This window comes from Lissotriton vulgaris, chromosome 2_1 (genome assembly GCF_964263255.1).
Source record: "Lissotriton vulgaris chromosome 2_1, aLisVul1.2, whole genome shotgun sequence".
NCBI lineage: Eukaryota > Metazoa > Chordata > Amphibia > Caudata > Salamandridae > Lissotriton > Lissotriton vulgaris.
This window is the reverse complement of record NC_141687.1, coordinates 508,989,948-509,007,185: the sequence shown is the minus strand read 5'-3', so window position 1 is coordinate 509,007,185 and position 17,238 is coordinate 508,989,948. Positions and strand designations below refer to the sequence as shown.

The window sequence follows — 17,238 nt, the reverse complement described above, 5'->3', positions numbered from 1 at the left end:
TCCTCATCCAAAGAAGAAGGACATATTCACGTCTTCCCATATCTAAACGACTGGCTCATAAACGCCAGCTCATACAACCAGTGTGTACAACACACTCACGCCACAATTCAACTGCTCCACGACTTGGGATTCATAGTAAATCACACCAAGTCACATCTGCAACCGTCACATGTACAACAATATGTAGGTGCTACAATAAACACCCAATTAACACTAGCCTATCCCTCTCCAGCCAGGATAACAAGTGTACAAACTCTCCTAACAAAATTCAAACTGCAACACTCGCTTCCAGCTCGAGTGTTCATGCAGCTCATAGGAATGATGGCATCTTGCATATTCATAGTACCTCATGCAAGACTTCAAATGCGTCCACTTCAAGAGTGCTTAACACAACAATAAAACCAGGCTCGCGGTCAATTAACAGACCTAGTGTTGGTAGACAGTCAGACTCCTCGCTCTCTGCAATGGTGGGGCATCAAAAACCTTTCAAAAGGCCGACCGTTTCTAGAGCCAGTTCCTCAAATAGTCATAACAGCGGACGCATAGCTCTCCGGCTGGGGAGCTCACCTACTGCATCACACCATGCAAGGCAGGTGGACACCGCAACAAAAGTTACTCCACATCAACCACTTGGAGTTACTAGCTGTATTTCTAGCCCTAAAAGCATTCCAAAAGCAAGTGTCAGGCAAAGCTGTCTTAGTCCGCACAGACAATATGACAGCAATGCACTACATAAACAAACAAGGGGGGACACACACTCTGCAGCTTTCTCAGTTAGCACAGCAAATATGGAGATCGGCTATACCACTAAAGATCTTCCTCTTAGCCCAACATGTTCCAGGAGTACAAAACACCATGGCAGATCTGCTAAGTCGACAGACACAGCAGATCCACAAGTGGGAACTTCATCTGCAAGTTCATCAACCGTTCTTTCAACTGTGGGGACAAACTCAGATAGACCTCTTCGCTACCCACAAAAACGCAAAATGCCCAAACTTCGCCGCCAGATATCCAAACCCACTGTCTAAAGCAATGCGATATGGATGAACTAGTCAGGAAAATTAGTGTACGCTTTTCCTCCTCTCCCACTACTTCGTTAGTGGTACGCAAACTACAGCAACATTCCCTAACACTCTTTCTAGTTGTTCCAACTTGTGCCAGACAACCGTGGTACACCACGCTGCTGCAACTTTCTGTGGTACCACACCAGAAACTAAGCCTATCTCCACACTTATGAACACAGAACCATGGAGAGATCAGACACCCGGACCCAGCTCAGCTCAACCTAGCGATCTGGCTCCTGAAGTCATAGAGTTTGGTTACCTTAACCTCCCTTCAGACTGTATGAACGTTATTAAAGAAGCTAGACGTCCCACCACTAGAGCATGTTATGCAGCTAAGTGGAACGGTTTGTAATATACTGTCAAAACAACCACATCAATCCTTTAGATGTGTCTATTCAACACATCATAGGATACCTATTACACCCTCAAAAGTGTAATTTAGCGCACACGTCTATCAGACTGCACCTTGCTACCATTGCAGCATACTTACAAAATAGACAACATCTTTTTAGAGTGCCTGCCATAAAAGCTTTCATGGAAGGACTCAAAAGAAAAAACCCCCCCAGAACACCACCTTCACCAGTGTGGAACTTAAACATTGTTCTCACACAGCTAATGGGACCTCCCTTTGAACAGTTATATAAATGTGAATTGCAATTCCTAACTTGGAAAGTAGCTTTCCTAGTAGCTATTACTTCTCTCAGAAGAGTTAGTGAACTGCAAGCATTTACCATTCAAGAACCCTTTCTGCAAATGCATCATAATAAAGTGGTTCTCCGTACTAATCCTAAATTCCTTCCAAAAGTCATTTCAGCCTTCCATCTAAATCAGTCTGTTGAGCTGCCCGTATTTTTCTCGTAGCCACAAACAGTCGCAGAAAGAGCTCTTCACACCTTAGATGTCAAAAGAGCATTGCTTTACTACATTGAAAGGACACAAACTTTTCGTAAAACTAAACAACTTTTTGTGTCTTTTTCACCTCCACATAAAGGCAACCCCATATCAAAATCTGGGATAGCTAGGTGGATTGTTAAATGCATACAAATCTGTTACCACAAAGCTAAACATACGTTATCTATTCCTCCTAAAGCCCATTCTACAAGGAAAATAGGGGCTTCAATGGCATTTTTAGGGAACATTCCCCTAGACGAAATATGCAAAGCAGCTACATGGTCTACACCGCACACATTCACAAAACACTATTGTGTAGATGTGCAAACTAAACAACAAGCAACTGTGGGCCAGGCTGTACTAAAAACTCTGTTTAAAACAACTGCAACAGATAGTGGTGGTCGCCGCTAAAGGTGGGTACTGCAATCTATGCACAGTGTGTAATCTGCAGCTCATATGCCTCGAACGGAAAATGCTTCTTACCAGTATGCATCTGTTCTTGGCATGTAGAGCTGCAGAGTTACACACGCCCACCCGCCTCCCCGGCTACCTTTATCTGTTCCAGTATTATATTAGTTAGATTCAAATTACATGGACATCACTACTTTCTTGTAAAACTCCATCATTTCCCTAATGGCGAAAAGCAATCTGGGGATGGAGCCGACGCCCATGCGCAGTATGATCCAAAGGAGGAGTCACCTATCCTGTGACTTCCAAAGACTTTTCTACAACAAAAACAAACTGCAAACATCCGAGCCCAACACTAGGTGGCCATCTATGCACAGTGTGTAACTCTGCAGCTCTACATGCCAAGAACAGATGCATACTGGTAAGTAGCATTTTCCTTACAGCAGATGTGGATTGCACATGTTGCTCTGGTCTGATAATGTAGAGGCGAGCCAAGCCAGGTTCAGATCCTGTGACTCTGATAATGGCGCTGTTGGCTCAGACTATCAGTGTCTAGGTTTTGTTGCAGGGTGGCCCTATGGCTCTGAGCCCTGGCCTGCAGCTCTATCCCAATGATCCTCTGATAAGTAAACATTGCTCCTTTTACATGTACGTTTTTCCTCCATAATTATTGAAAGCTGGGTGAGAAACATAGGACAGCTTTTCCATTTTTCAAACTGCACTAACATTAGTTCACTACACCTCTTTAAAATGTATGCCTTTTAAGTTGTAGGAAAGCACCACTAACTTGTGTAAAAACTCTGAGCTCTGCTCCTTGAAATAAGGCAAACATTAAAAATACCATATCATGCTGCATTCAATGTACTTATTTGTAGTGTAATGAAAAGAAGCACAGGTGCACCATAAATTACAAATGTGCGAGAACAACAAACTTATTGTAAAGGCACAAATAGTGATGTCCATAAGTCTTGTTTCTTTGATTCATTTATTTTTCAACAGAAGAAAACGAACAGCCGACGCGTTTCGTCCCGGGTGGGACTTCTTCAGGGCAAAAATAGATTGACAAATCCTTGGCGGTGTGAGTGGTCGTGCAGTGAAGGCCGGATAGTGGAGGTCTGTTTCGCAGTCTCAAAATAAAAAGTTCAAATGCAACAGCAACTGGAGGTCTTTATATTATTTCTATCCTCCAGAATGAGTATACAGCTGGGCTTGAAATTTCACTAAATTTTGTTGTCAGTAATAAGGCAAAGTCACTTATGTTCTGGATGGAGGTAAATATTACCGAGGTGCACCATCCATAGGTTGTGCACCTTAATCTGGACTTATACAATGAAGCCTTCAAATAGCAAATGGGAATGTATCTCAAGGTGTCTCCTTACTCCTCGACCAAATTTCGCGAGAAAAGTAATAACTGACATTCGGAGCCCAGACGCCGTGCACCCTCTGTACGTATAGCACTGTCTGGGCTCCGAATGTCAGTGATTACTTTTCTTGCGAAATTTGGTTGAGGAGTAAGGAGACACCTTGAGATACATTCCCATTTGCTATTTGAAGGCTTCATTGTATAAGTCCAGATTAAGGTGCACAACCTATGGATGGTGCACCTCGGTAATATTTACCTCCATCCAGAACATAAGTGACTTTGCCTTATTACTGACAACAACATGTAGTGAAATTTCAAGCCCAGCTGTATACTCATTCTGGAGGATAGAAATAATATAAAGACCTCTAGTTGCTGTTGCATTTGAACTTTTTATTTTGAGACTGCGAAACAGACCTCCACTATCCGGCCTTCACTGCACGACCACTCACACCGCCAAGGATTTGTCAATCTATTCTTGGCCTGAAGAAGTCCCACCCGGGACGAAACTCGTCGGCTGTTCGCTTTCTTCTGTTGAAAAATAAATGAATCAAACAAACGAGACTTCTGGACATCACTATTTGTGCCTTTACAATAAGTTTGTTGTTCTCGCACATTTGTAATTTATGGTGCACCTGTGCTTTTTTTCATTACATGTTGAAGTTCTGTTTAGGACTGTCATTGTGATGGCGGGTGTCTTATCGTTGTGCACATAATCCCCGGTCAACTATTTAAAAAAAAGGGGGGGAAATTATTATAGAGGTTATTTTGGATCAGGTGTATTTCTATGAAGGTTCTGCCTTCTGCCATGTTTTAGTACTTATTTGTAGTGTCTTCCCATCCCCGTGCAAATCTCTACTCCCAACACATCCCTTTCTCTGTTTTTCCCTTGCTTTCTTTTCTTTCCCATTAATGTCCATCCTTTCTGCTCTTACCTCTCTGACCCATTTCTCTCTCACTTTCCTTTATCTCTTTGCCAACTGTCCTTACTTTCTCAGTAGTCTTTCTCTCTCTTTATCCCTAACTCTCACTTACTCTCTCTCATACTCATTCTTTATGAGTGCTCCTCCATTACTCACTGCCTCTGTCTACCCAATTTTTCTTATTGACTGTCCTTGATCATCTTTCCTTGACTGTATCATCTTGCAGTCTCTCTTTCCTCTTATACATCCATTATGACCTGCTGTATCTCGCTATTTGACCACTCTTATTTTCTGGCTGCTTCTCTCCTCCTGTATTGTTTTTCATTAATGGTGGTCACTCTCGCCTGGCAGTCTCCACCTCTCTTACATCTGCCTCCAGTTCATGAATGTGTTTGTTCTAACTATGATTCTAACTCATGCACTGCAATGCATCTTTTATTGTGTTCCCTTGACTGTTAACATTTGTTTAGCCCCTCCACTGTTTTCCCTTCTATCAGTTCCTTGGCTAATCTGATTGGTGTTTGGAGAGTTGCTGAATAAATGAGTGTGCCAGTTAACTGCCACTGTGCTTAATGGGAGGTGACTCTGCCTTAAGGAATTGAATGTAAATGTTGAATGTGACTGTACAGAGGGTTTATTTATGAGTATGCCTTGCACCTCTCAGAGTCGCATGTACAAACCTATACCTATCTTTTGAGCATTTCATGGAGACGGTTAAACATGCTTCGGTCTTAAATTTTTCGGATGAGGTCAGCTGACAGCACATAGGAGACAGGGTCATACAAATTGTCTGTATGTTCGTCTTCAGAAGCTCAGATGTTAAAGCTTTGCATCAGTTTTTGTTCCATTTTTCTCTGATATCGTGAGGGGCAATGACCTTAGTGGGAAAATGCATCTTTGCCAACAGTGGCAAAACACTGTGCTTTTAGTCCTTGGTACCATCTAATCATGTCACACACAGAGCCCTCACTAATATATAAACACATCTAGCTTACATACTATTATCCTCACTCCTTTCTCTTATTAAGAGATACTAGGCTGACATATTTGTCAGTATACTTCTGCAGCTTTCCGTTTTCTTCCTTGACTTCCTCACTCTGAAGCTTCTTGTGTGTAAGATTGTGAAACTCATTGTGTATGTGCACACTTGTAGGATAAAAGTGTGACAAAGTGTGAAGAAAAGTAATTTGTGAGGAACCGTGTTGGAGATTATTAGTTTGCATGTGTGTATGTAGATCTTTGTGATGATGAGTAGGAGTGTGCATTTGTGTGAGTGCTTAGATCTGTGAAGTCCATCTAAGAGAAATTGGAAGACAGAGCTTGCAGGAGGCAGTTCAAGACCTCCTACTCATTATATGCAAGAATTTACATTGAATATGGTAGCTGTCAATATTTACTGTTCAAAGAGATGTGAAGAACTGCCCTCCCTGATCACTACTATGTAGCTTTTTAACTCGGCCACTGTGCACTAAAATCCTCTTTTTTGCACAGTTTTTAAAAGGACCCTTGAATGAGGCCCTTCAAACTTTCTATGAAGGTCATATGTATTACATATTAGGCTTTGGTCAGTTTTGTTGTGCTAATTTACCTTTAGGTACACACTATGTCACTTATTTTTTCAAAAAATCCTTTATAGAGATCACCTTAGCCTATATCTAAATATAGCCTTTAGAATCGGTCAATTTCAATGTACTGTTACTTATTGAAATCATTTGTACCCATACCTAATGAAAAACAAAATGTATGTGTTGCAAACTTCATTGTCAGCTGAGGATAAATTAGGCTTTTTACATGCAGGTAGGTTGAGGAGAGATGCTAACATTCAGCATTTGAGCTGGATGAATTTTGGAAGTCCCTAACCATATCCTTCAGGGATGCCCATCACTCTCTGTTACACTACTGCAAGCAACACGCTCAAGACAATATGCCAAAAGGTAGACTACTTGTGTGCTAAGTGATGGTCCTTCTATGGTGACATGATGGAGAAGCAACCAACTGCATAAATGGTATGAATGCTCCAATATTAACGCACAAATGGCTATATTCAAAAATATAATTTACCTCAATAGGAAAGGTTATAAGGGCAAGTGACATTGAATTAAAATACATCTGAGAGCTAATAATGTGCCTTAAGCAGAGTTCTTTGTTCAAGTCTTAATCAATCTCTCCGTGTTCTGGATGTATTCAGGATTCTTCCTGAAACGTAATCATTTCCAGGAATCTTGTTAGAAACTTCTCTTCGAGTCTTTTCGTGGTAATAGCAGGGAATAGGATGTCATAAAGGGCACTACTAGTTTGAGGAGTAAAGGAGGTAATTCTGTATATAACTTAAAACTTAAAATCCTTGAAGGATAATTCAGTGGGTTGATGTGGTACCACAGCAAAGTTTGTATAACTGCATTGTTGGTCGATAATGGACCTGAGGTATGGGGAAAAGAGGTGGTTTGCCTAGGATCACACAATTTGTTGGTGAGTGCCACTTAAGAGCATATACCTATGACAGCAACGTCTGGGGGTCTTCAGTTCTAGTTTAAATGGAATACTGCCTTTTCTGTTGTAATAAAATTTAAGATAATAGGCATATTCTTTAAGACTGTATTGACCAATAAGTGGAGAGGTAGAATGATGAAAGATGACTATGCTCAGAAAGGAATCAAATGACATTCAAGTGATATGTTACTACTAAAGTTGCCTCATGCTTGAAATCATAAAATAATCTTAGTATTTTTAAATGAAGTATTCTATAGTTTAATCTTACTTACCTGTATTCCTGAAAACAAAATGAAACACTTCTTGTGCATTCAATAGATCTTGTGTTTGACAGTCTCCTAAACGTACATGCCAGTGAAAATAAATGTGGCCCAGTAGCACACGTAATGGGCTAAGAAATCCACGTTTGGCTATTTATCACCATTGTTAATGAGAGAACCAATTTTTGTCCTTCATATCTTTCTAAACAAAGGGGCATGCTATCCATCAGTCTCCTACTTTGTAATTCAATCTCATAATGTTCACTTTGTTTATATGTAGTGCTTCATACCGTTGTAAATATCACAGAAAAATGATTTTCTGATGGGGAAGGGGAGCAGAATAGGATGAGGGGGTCCCTTCAGCATATCATGCAGGGCGGGGCCTTCAGGTTTTGTTACGCCACTGGGTCAGGCCTGGTCTGGCAGAGCCACTGATGGCAGGGGAACCTTCCAAGGAGGTACCTAGTCTGGAGCAGGTATCCTACCCCTCTCTACCCAGCCTAGGGGTGCAGAGGTCAAGGATTTCAGTGGACCCCATAGGGCCCACTACCAGGAGGAATCCCCCCACCCACATATTAGGACCACCCCAACCTAGTTGTACTAGACAGGGGGATAATCCTCAGCAATCAGAAGGATCCCTCCTACCCTTAGCAATTGACACCCCCTAGATGGACTCTATTGGGCAAGGTAAAACCTGGATTAAGGCTGTTCCAAGCCTTACCTGGACCTCTATTGTTCCAACCAGAAGGGACCAATCAACAGCTGTAGGTAGCCAGAGGTTGACCTTTAGGGATAGATGTAAGACAGTCATGGAAAGAAAGGCATTCATGGTGACCAGTGCTCCGCGGAAGCTGAGACCAACCCTGTTAGGGCCTCAGTTCCCTAATCAGACACTCCACCAGCCTCTTTATTGGCTCAACCAGCTTACAGATAGTGACCCCAAATTTTTGAGAGGCTCCAAGACCCTACAGGGGAGGAACTTTCAGTGGACCATAGGAGAAAGAGTATCCATGCACATGCAAGACCTTATTTAGCCACTTAGGAAATAAAGTCTCAACTGGGCAAGGTTAGTCTTATCTCCTTTTGTTTGGGAGTGGGAGGGTTATTTAGGAAAGTAGGATCCTTCTGCATGGGTACCCCCCACTTTTTGACTGGTACTAAGCTGTTTTTGACTAGTTTGGCTGGGATCATGCTAATCAGGACTCCAATCTATCTGCTTTCTCCCTAAACAGTTGTGCTCAGTACCTAGGCACATCCCAGATTGGATACTGGGGTACCATTTTCAGTCCCTAGTATATGGTACCCATGTACCCAGGGCATAGGTACCCCAGAGTTCTCCCATTGGCTGAAGCATGTATTATGCCACCCCTGAGAGACCATTCAAAATTGAACTAGTCTGCCATTGCAGCCTGTGTAAGTTGGTGCATGCATCACTTACTAAAGATATAGGTTTACTATATCTAAGGGTCACTGCTCTTAAACCCTATAAGTCACCCCTATAGCAGGCCTTTACAATCTTGAGGGCAGGAGGCTTGGTTCTAAGTGAGAGGGTGCCCCTGCATGAGCAGGACACCCCTGCATCCTACGGAGTCCGTTCTCCCGGGTTGTCAGTGAGGCAGCCATATACTATATAGAGGGGCATTGCGTAATCGTGCAATAACCATCCCTAAAACGCTGCAACGAATCCTATCATGTTTGGTATCAAACATGTTGGAATCATACTCTCACACCGTAAACAGTTTGGGAGTATGATTCCAAGCACTGGGAGAGCCCTTTGTTAGGCTCTCAGTGTTACCGGTACCAGCCTTCTAGTCCTGGACAGCACAAAATGGTTGCTGCTGACCAGATGCACATTTCCGCCCTCCTGCTACTGAGCCAAGCTCGAGCAGGGGAAGGCAGAACAATAGGCATCCTGTCACAGGGAGATGTGACCACCTCCCAGACAGGATTCAGTGTATTAGGGCTGTGTGGGTGGATGCGCTTGCCAGCGCCTCAATGTGTGCATGAGAGGGGCACATTTGGGATCCCTGTGCATAGTCCAGTTCAAATCAGTCCTGGGAGCCGATGGCTCCTGCTCTGGCACTAAACTGGACAAAGGACATTGGAGTAACCTCCCCCTGTCCAGACCCTCCCCAGGGAGGGTCCCCTGAATATTCCCAACCCTTTCCCTAGGGTACATAAGGGCTTACATAGGCATAGGTCCTTATCTTGTCGTGGGATAAGATTCAGAACTGAAACCACTGCACTTCTACCGTCTGGGCACTCTGGGCTGTAGATAGCCAGAGGTTGACCTTTAGGGATAGATGTAAGACAGTCATGGTAAGAAAGGCATTCATGGTGACCAGTGCTCGCTGGACTTCATTTGGGCCTGACTTCGTCTTCCTTCCAGTCTGCTGCATTGTTATGTTATGTTTAAAAGATTTATACAGCTCATGGCTGCCCCAGCAACGGGGCGTCCCAGCACTACCCAGGTACATGTTGCTGGATCAAAAAGCAGAGGGAGTAAATTTAGGTCGGAATAACAGGTTTAGAATAACATCTAAAAGCTAGATGCCTTAAAAGAGTGTCTGTGCCTGTGCATCATACAGATACCTTCCAAGGCCTGTGACGCATCAAGGACAACCAAAGTAATCTTCCTTGGAGTGAAAGAGTCACTCCTATGCATTTGCAGGCACCCCAATGTAGACGACCGCTCTGCAGATCCCAAGCTCCTCTGGACTCCGTGGGCTCTGCAACACAGGTGGTGTTTTTCCTCATCTCCTGAGGCCTGCTCTACCCTCTTACCAAGTTGGAGGCCAGTAGTCCTTGCGGGGGTTGCATTAACCGATCCCATGAGCTCAGCGTCCCCTTTCCAGTTGCAAAGGCTTGTTGATATCTTTTCAAGAAGATCTACGGGCTACATGTAGCCCCAACCTCGAGCACCTCCAGTGACCAGAATCTTTGGCCACTCCGCATCGTGTGCATCGTGGCCTGCATCTTTTAGTGAGCTGCTTGAGGTCCTCTCGCAACTCCTGTGCCTTTTTCCTGTGGGTCCATTTGATGGTCAGCTTTGTTTTCCTTGGGCCCCTCTGATTGCTCGGGCCCAGCCCTGACTCCCCTGCTTATGGTGAATCTCCTGGACTTTGCTTGTCCTAACCGTGCACCTTCTTGACTTCCAACGTGGGTTGCCTCTGCCAAGGCTTGTTGGTGCTTCTGCCGGACATCGACCCCTCAGCACTTGACATCCTTTGCGGGACAACTCATATCCAGGTCCTGGTCGTCCTCAGCATTGTCTGGTCCTCGCAGCTGCAGAGTCATGGTCACCGTCATCTTTCTTGAAGCGCCTGACATCGGAGGGCATCCGTCTTCCAAGTCTCCTGGTCAGCCCTGATTGACATAGACACTGTCTCCTCTGCTTTCAGGTACCTCTCTCCGAGAATCCACATTTGGATTCCTCCAGACACTTTCTCCTCATCCAGTAGCAGCACTTTCCTGAAGTCCTCCATTGGGTACAACATCAGTTTCTGACGCCAATTCACACCTTCGCACTCGGCTTCCCTGTGATAGGTAACATTGGGTACCATGGTATCCACAGGTGGGGTGGCTCTCCAACCTTCAATCTTCCATGGGGTTTCTTTATGGTTCACTAGCAAGGGTCCCAAATCTTTCGAAATCCAACCTCCACTTGCACATAGACTTGTACAGAGCATGCAGTTGTGTTCACACACTGCACACGCTCTCCGTGGGGTCCCTATCTACTTACCTTGGATGGTTCTGTGGGTCCCCAGCAATTCTACGTCCTCTCGACACCGTCCTGCCTCGAGTCTTGGTTTTTATACCACTTTTTTAGCATATGGTTTGTTCCCCCCTGGGGCCCACTGTGTAGTAGTGCTATTTACTGTGATTTCTTTGCTAAAGTATTGTGTGCATTGTGTCTTTCTCCTTGTAGGAGATACTGTAACGTATTAGAGAGTGTTATATAATTAATACATATTTTTATACATACTTTGTGTGGTTTCTTTTCATTTAATCTATAATATAAGATTGCATTCTGGTAAAACAAGCTCCTTTACACTCCTTCAAGACTAAGCCTGAAGGCTGCTCTCCACAGCTACCACTTGGATAGCTTTCTAAGGGTGTCTGAGACCTCTTAAAGCACCATAAGGGTTGTCTGGACTGATGCAAGGCGCCCACTTACATTAGTGGACATCATATACCAGGCCAAGCTTCTCACAAGATAAATTTAATTTGAAGTATCTCAATGTCGCATGCAGCTGCTCCCAAATAAAACAGGTTTTAGGGCCCTTCTAGTCATAAATTTGTGACATCTCCCTTGATGTGTTTTATCTGAAGGGCATTTATCCAAACCAGTCTAGAAAAATGTTGCAACCGTAATGAACCAGAATGATGGTGAATATTTTTCTGACTTTGTTGGTTTACATAAAATTTCTACTACTTTTTGTATTATAACTCCTTCCGAGGTATTTGAATAAATGTTATCCCTACTTAAATGTAAAAGATAAAAGCTTGACACAGATTCAGATATGTTAATCATCTTTGCTTTGAAAACACAAAAAGTTATAGAACAGTCATTAACATTATTTTAACGTCATTAACATTAACCCTTTCAACTTTGACGTACATTAATCTTTGCAGTCTAATGACTTGCCAAGTTTCTATATAGAATATCTCATGGCTTAATTTGCTGGTAGTCTTTTTCATTCGCAGGTACTGAAGATATCTGTAGTCCTGCAAGCATGATGTGCTGTGAAATTTTGAAATATTGTGTCTAATGCATTGTTCACATTTTGGGTTGACGTACATAATCGAATCTGTTTTCTTTTTACTTCACCTATATGCACTTCTTAAATGCCAAGTTCGTATGTTTGAAATGACCAAAACTGTTGTACTTTCCGCAGATAATACGATTCCATGGACCTTCTCTTCCTGTGTACATCCTTTCAAGTATTCTTCTTGCATACGGTGGGCAGTTTAGTTTCCTCGCCTCTGCAGGTAAAGCTTATTCCTCCATATATTTGCACATGTGGAAAGAAAAAATACTTTAGAAGGTAGAAAGACTGTGTTGCCCCTCAAATAATGTAGTGCAGCTTCTGTAATTAATGTTGGGTCACATAGGTGTCACTAGTTTGCTACCACTGTTGTGATCCCAAAAGTGAAGGTCCCACAGGACAGCTTCCCCTTAGGGAATGGTGCTAAGATTTGGGGGGGAGGGCAGTGGGGCAATGCTTAATTTGTACAAACATGAGTGCCTACTGTAGCTTGCACTATCAATTGCCCTGTGAGAGCTGCTAATGACAGTACCAACATATATATATATACACACACACATACAGGTGTATTAAATTAATAAACTGTATCTGTAAATTAGATAATCAACACAATGATGTGGTTGACTGTCATAAGTGCCGGTGTTCACAATTAAGCGCTGGTGCTGAGCTCTGCAATCCACCAGCTCAAATAAGCACTGGGGTGGGGGCAGTGGACGTTGTTTAAAGCATCACAGATTTATTTAAAGGACAGAGACTTGGTTTTTAAATTTAAAAAAATGTAAGTGGTCCCACTGGGGGAAGCAGATGCAGGGATGGTGTCCACCATCCCTGCATTTGCATCCAGTCCCACTGGGCTGCAAAATGCAACTTTTCCACTTATTATGTATTTGATAGGCCATTTGTGACCTGCAAATTCATCAAATCTGAAATACACTATAATTTATAGATTCCCTACCTGAGAATAACCCCTAGGTGTCAGAATGGATCCGGAGAATTTTGTCCTCATCAGTACCCTTGCGTGTCGAGCGGTGGCATCGGTCGACTCCTCGTCCGTCGTCGATGTTGCGGTGCCTACTTAGACACTGCCCCTGCGCTCTGACGTCAGTTCTTTCTTTTTCCGCACCAGCCAGCGCAGATCCGGGGAGAGCTGTACCCTAGTCACACTTTGACTAACTGGTTTTCTGCTTTTTTTCTACTTCTTTTCGAGCCGTTTGACTCCTGGTGCATGCAGGGATGTCACACCGGTGGACCGGCTTCAAGCCTTGTGGCTCCTGTCACAAGCTGATGTCGGTGACGGACCCACATCTGGTGTGTCTCTTGGGTCTGGAGCGCAACCACAACCCGAGGTCGTGCTCCAACTGTCTTACCATGGCCCTGAAGTCTTTGCGGGAGCGGTTGCGAAAGCTTCTGGACGTCCGGTAGTTGGCTCCGCGCCGCTCAAGGTCCTGGTCAAGAAGGAGGTCGCGGACCGGTCGCGGAGCCATCACCACCACTTCTCGTCTTTGTCTTCAGGTAAGTCGAAGCACAAGAAGAAGCACTGTCACTCTTCGCCTTCTCCCGGTCCGTCGGCTGACAAGACGCAGGATGAGGACGGTTGTCGTCCTTCAGCTCCGTCTGCTGAGCCTGCTTTGTCGGCTCCGAGCTTCCCTCCCTTTCTGGGTGCTGGAGCGACCCCTTCCCAACTTAGTACGTTCTATGAAGCCCTCCACTCCATCTTTGGGCAGCCCGACTCTGCCGGCGTGCCCCGCAGACTCGGCTGGGGGTTCTAGGCCTTTGCTGCCGGTAGCTCAGGCCCCGGCGCCAAAGGACCCACAAGGATCCAGGCCTGGATCCGGATCGGCGCCGGTTGACCTGACGACACCACCTCCGGCGTCTAATCCATTGATGACACCGCCACCACCTCCGACGCCGGTTGCGTCCCCATTCGACGTCGACCCGGCTCCCTCCTCGACTTAGATACGGAGCCTGACCGGCGTCGACCAACGCCGACCGGCAATTTTGTGCCAATTTTCTATCCTGGCGTTTCCTATCACCTTGAGTGGCAGCCAGGCGAGCGGGCCTGGGAGGGGACTGTCGACCTTCTTGCAGACCAGCTTGATGAACCGGACTGGAGAGAGGATTTGGGTGATGCCAGTGGTCTGGAAACCTCCCCAGACCTTCAGTATGCTTTCTCCCCCTACCGTGGCTACGGAGGAGGGAGCCTCCGACGCTGTGGTGTTGCATAGGGCGGCTGAGGCCTTGGGCCTTGAGCTTCCTACAGTGGCAGCCAGGATTAACCGCCTGACTAAGATGCTTCAACCAGCAGCAGCCTATTTGGAGCCCCTACTGCCATTCAACAAGGCCCTCACGAACATCCTTCTGGGCACCTGGTCCAAGCCCAGCAAAGGGGCTCTTGTGGATAGGATGATTGCCCGACACCACAATTCGACTCCGGGCAACCCCATTTTATTCTCCAAACACCCTACCCCAGGGAACTTGGTAGTCGAAGCCTCTACTTCCAAAGGCTCCTTCCCTACTGCTCCCCCAGATAGGGAATCCAAGAAGCTGGACCACCTTAGGAAGAAGATGTTTTCTTCCGCCAGGTTAGGATTGCGGTCGGTGAACACTGCATGCCTCTTAGGCCGTTACACCAACTCCGTATGGGATTCGGTTAAGCAGGTGCTGCCACAGTGCCCGGAGGAGGCCCGGGCCGTACTCTCCCATGCGGTTGCCGAAGGGAGAGATACAACAAAGTTTGCTGTTCGCTTTGGGCTGGACACCGTCGACTCCCTAGGCAGGACTATTTCAACGTCGGTTGCCCTGAGACTACGCCTGGCTGATGTCCACTGGCTTTTCGGGCGATGTCCAATCAACACTTTTGCAAAAACCACAGTTGATGGACAGAATGTAGAACAATGTCATACATTCACCCCAGTACAGAGATCTGGGCCTAAATCCATCGTTTTTTTGCACTCCACACCACCCCAGTTCAGACATGGCCATATGCAAATCAGCCTTGACCCTGTGCCTCATGGGAACAGTCCAGCCCGAACTGCCAAGCATTGTCTTTCCTGGACCAGAATCAAGCATCCTAGGACCGGTTTCTGGCTATCAGCCGTCTTCAGCCAGGATAGCTTGACTCCAGTGGTGTGGAGAGCATGGGACTCACGTCTGAGCATACCCATCCCACTCTGGGTGACAAATGCAAAAACCACAGTTGATGGACAGAATGTAGAACAATGTCATACATTCACCCCAGTACAGAGATCTGGGCCTAAATCCATCATTTTTTTGCACATTTTTGGACATGCCCTTTGATGGCCGCCTCTTTTTTGGTGCAAGGCAGACAACGCGCATGAGCGCTTCAAGGATTCTAGGGCTACAGCCAGATCCTTGGGCCTTGCGACTACATCTTGTCCGTGCTGTCTGCCTTTCGTGGCTAATGAAGGAGTGCCCCGCCACGTTTGTCTCAGAGCAACAATCCGGCGCAAACTGCCTAGCCTCTGCGCGGCCGGGGATGTGGGACTCGGAGCCGTGGGTCTGAGGTCCAGCGGGTGGGCCAGTCCACGGGCCACCAATTGCCAGTGGGCGGCAGGATCCGCCATCACCTCCCCCACAGGTACACCATCATGTCGAATAGGTGGGTTTTGCATATAGTCCGAAGGGGCTACTCCCTTCCCTTTGAGACTATCCCCCCTCCCCCATCCATGCCACCACAATTCCATCGCATGTCATAGGATCACTTGGACCTTCTCTGTCAGGAAATTACAGCTCTCTTTGCCATTGAGCTATCGGGCGAGTTCCTGCCCCAGAAGTAGGTTGTGGTTGTTATTCCCACTACTTTCTGGTGCCCAAGAAGGACAAAGGCCTGCATCCTATCTTGGATGTCCGGAATGTCAACCACATCCTCTGGAAGGAGAAGTTCAAAATTTTGACATTGGCTCAGGTTCTTTCTGTCCTGGTACCTGGAGACTGGATGGTAGCGTTGGACTTGAAGGACTTAACATCCCCATCCTGCCTGCCCACCTGTGTTACCTATGGTTCACGGTAGGCCACGAGCATTTTTAGTTTACCGTGCTCCCCTTTGGCCTTACCAGTGCCCCTCAGGTGTTCATGAAAGTGATGGCGGTGGTCGCAGCTCATCTGTGCAGATCAGGGGTTCCAGTCTTCCCCTATCTTGACGACTGGCTGTTGAAGGTGGGCTAGCCCCAGGCTGTTGTCTCCCACCTCCAGACTATGGCAGACCTCCTGCATTCGCTAGGGTTCACAATCAACGTGCCAAAGTCGCACCTGATTCCCTCTCGGAAGCTCCTTTTCATCGGAGAGGTTCAGGATACAGTGCAGTTTCGGGCTTATCCTCCAGAGCAGCGAGTCCGGGATATTCGGGCTATGAATCCGATGTTTCAGCCTTTATCCCAGGTTTCGGTGAGAATGACCCTGAGGCTACTGGGCCACATCGATGAACTACTGGTGGATCATGCCAGGTTGCACATGCGGGCTCTCCAGTGGTACCTGAAGTTCCAGTGGGGGCAGCATCAGGGGAATCTTTCCGATTGCGTCCAGATCTCGGAGGGAACTGCACACCAACTGCAGTGATGGCTGTCAAACCAGGATTGGGACGATGGCAGATCCCTCTCCCTTCCCCAGCCAGAGTTCACAGCTTCTGGCGATTCGTCTTACACCGAACGCATTCCTTCTTTCTGTCAAGGGAAGAGTTGTGCAAGTGTTCACGGACAACACCATCTCCATGTGGTACTGCAGCAAACAGGGAGGGGTGGGGTCGTGGACCCTATGTCAAGAGCCCCTTCGCCTCTGGACATGGCTGGAATATCAGGACATGTCCCTGGTAGTTCAATACTTGGCAGGTTCCCTGAACGCCAGGGCGGACAAACTCAGCCATCAGTGCATGGTGGATAACGAATGGTGTCTTCACTCCGAGGTGGTTCAAGGTCTCTTTCAGCGGTGGGGAGAGCCTTGGTTAGTTTTGTTTACCACCTAACAGAACACGCAATGTCAGTAGTTCTGCGCGTTGGAATTTCCAAGGCAGCACTCGCTCGCCGGCTCTTTTCATCGCAAGTGGAGTTGCGGTCTTCT

At 46.0% G+C, this 17,238-nt stretch overlaps 1 protein-coding gene across 1 annotated transcript in view; it reads left to right on the top strand.

The window, feature by feature from the left end:
* Window positions 1-17,238, top strand: part of PGAP1 (post-GPI attachment to proteins inositol deacylase 1) — an 868,977-nt gene that overhangs the window by 607,054 nt on the left and 244,685 nt on the right. Inside the window, exon 20 of the mRNA XM_086955415.1 lies at window positions 12,295-12,388. Coding sequence (XP_086811541.1) covers window positions 12,295-12,388 — 94 coding nt within the window. The remainder of the gene's footprint in view (window positions 1-12,294; window positions 12,389-17,238) is intronic.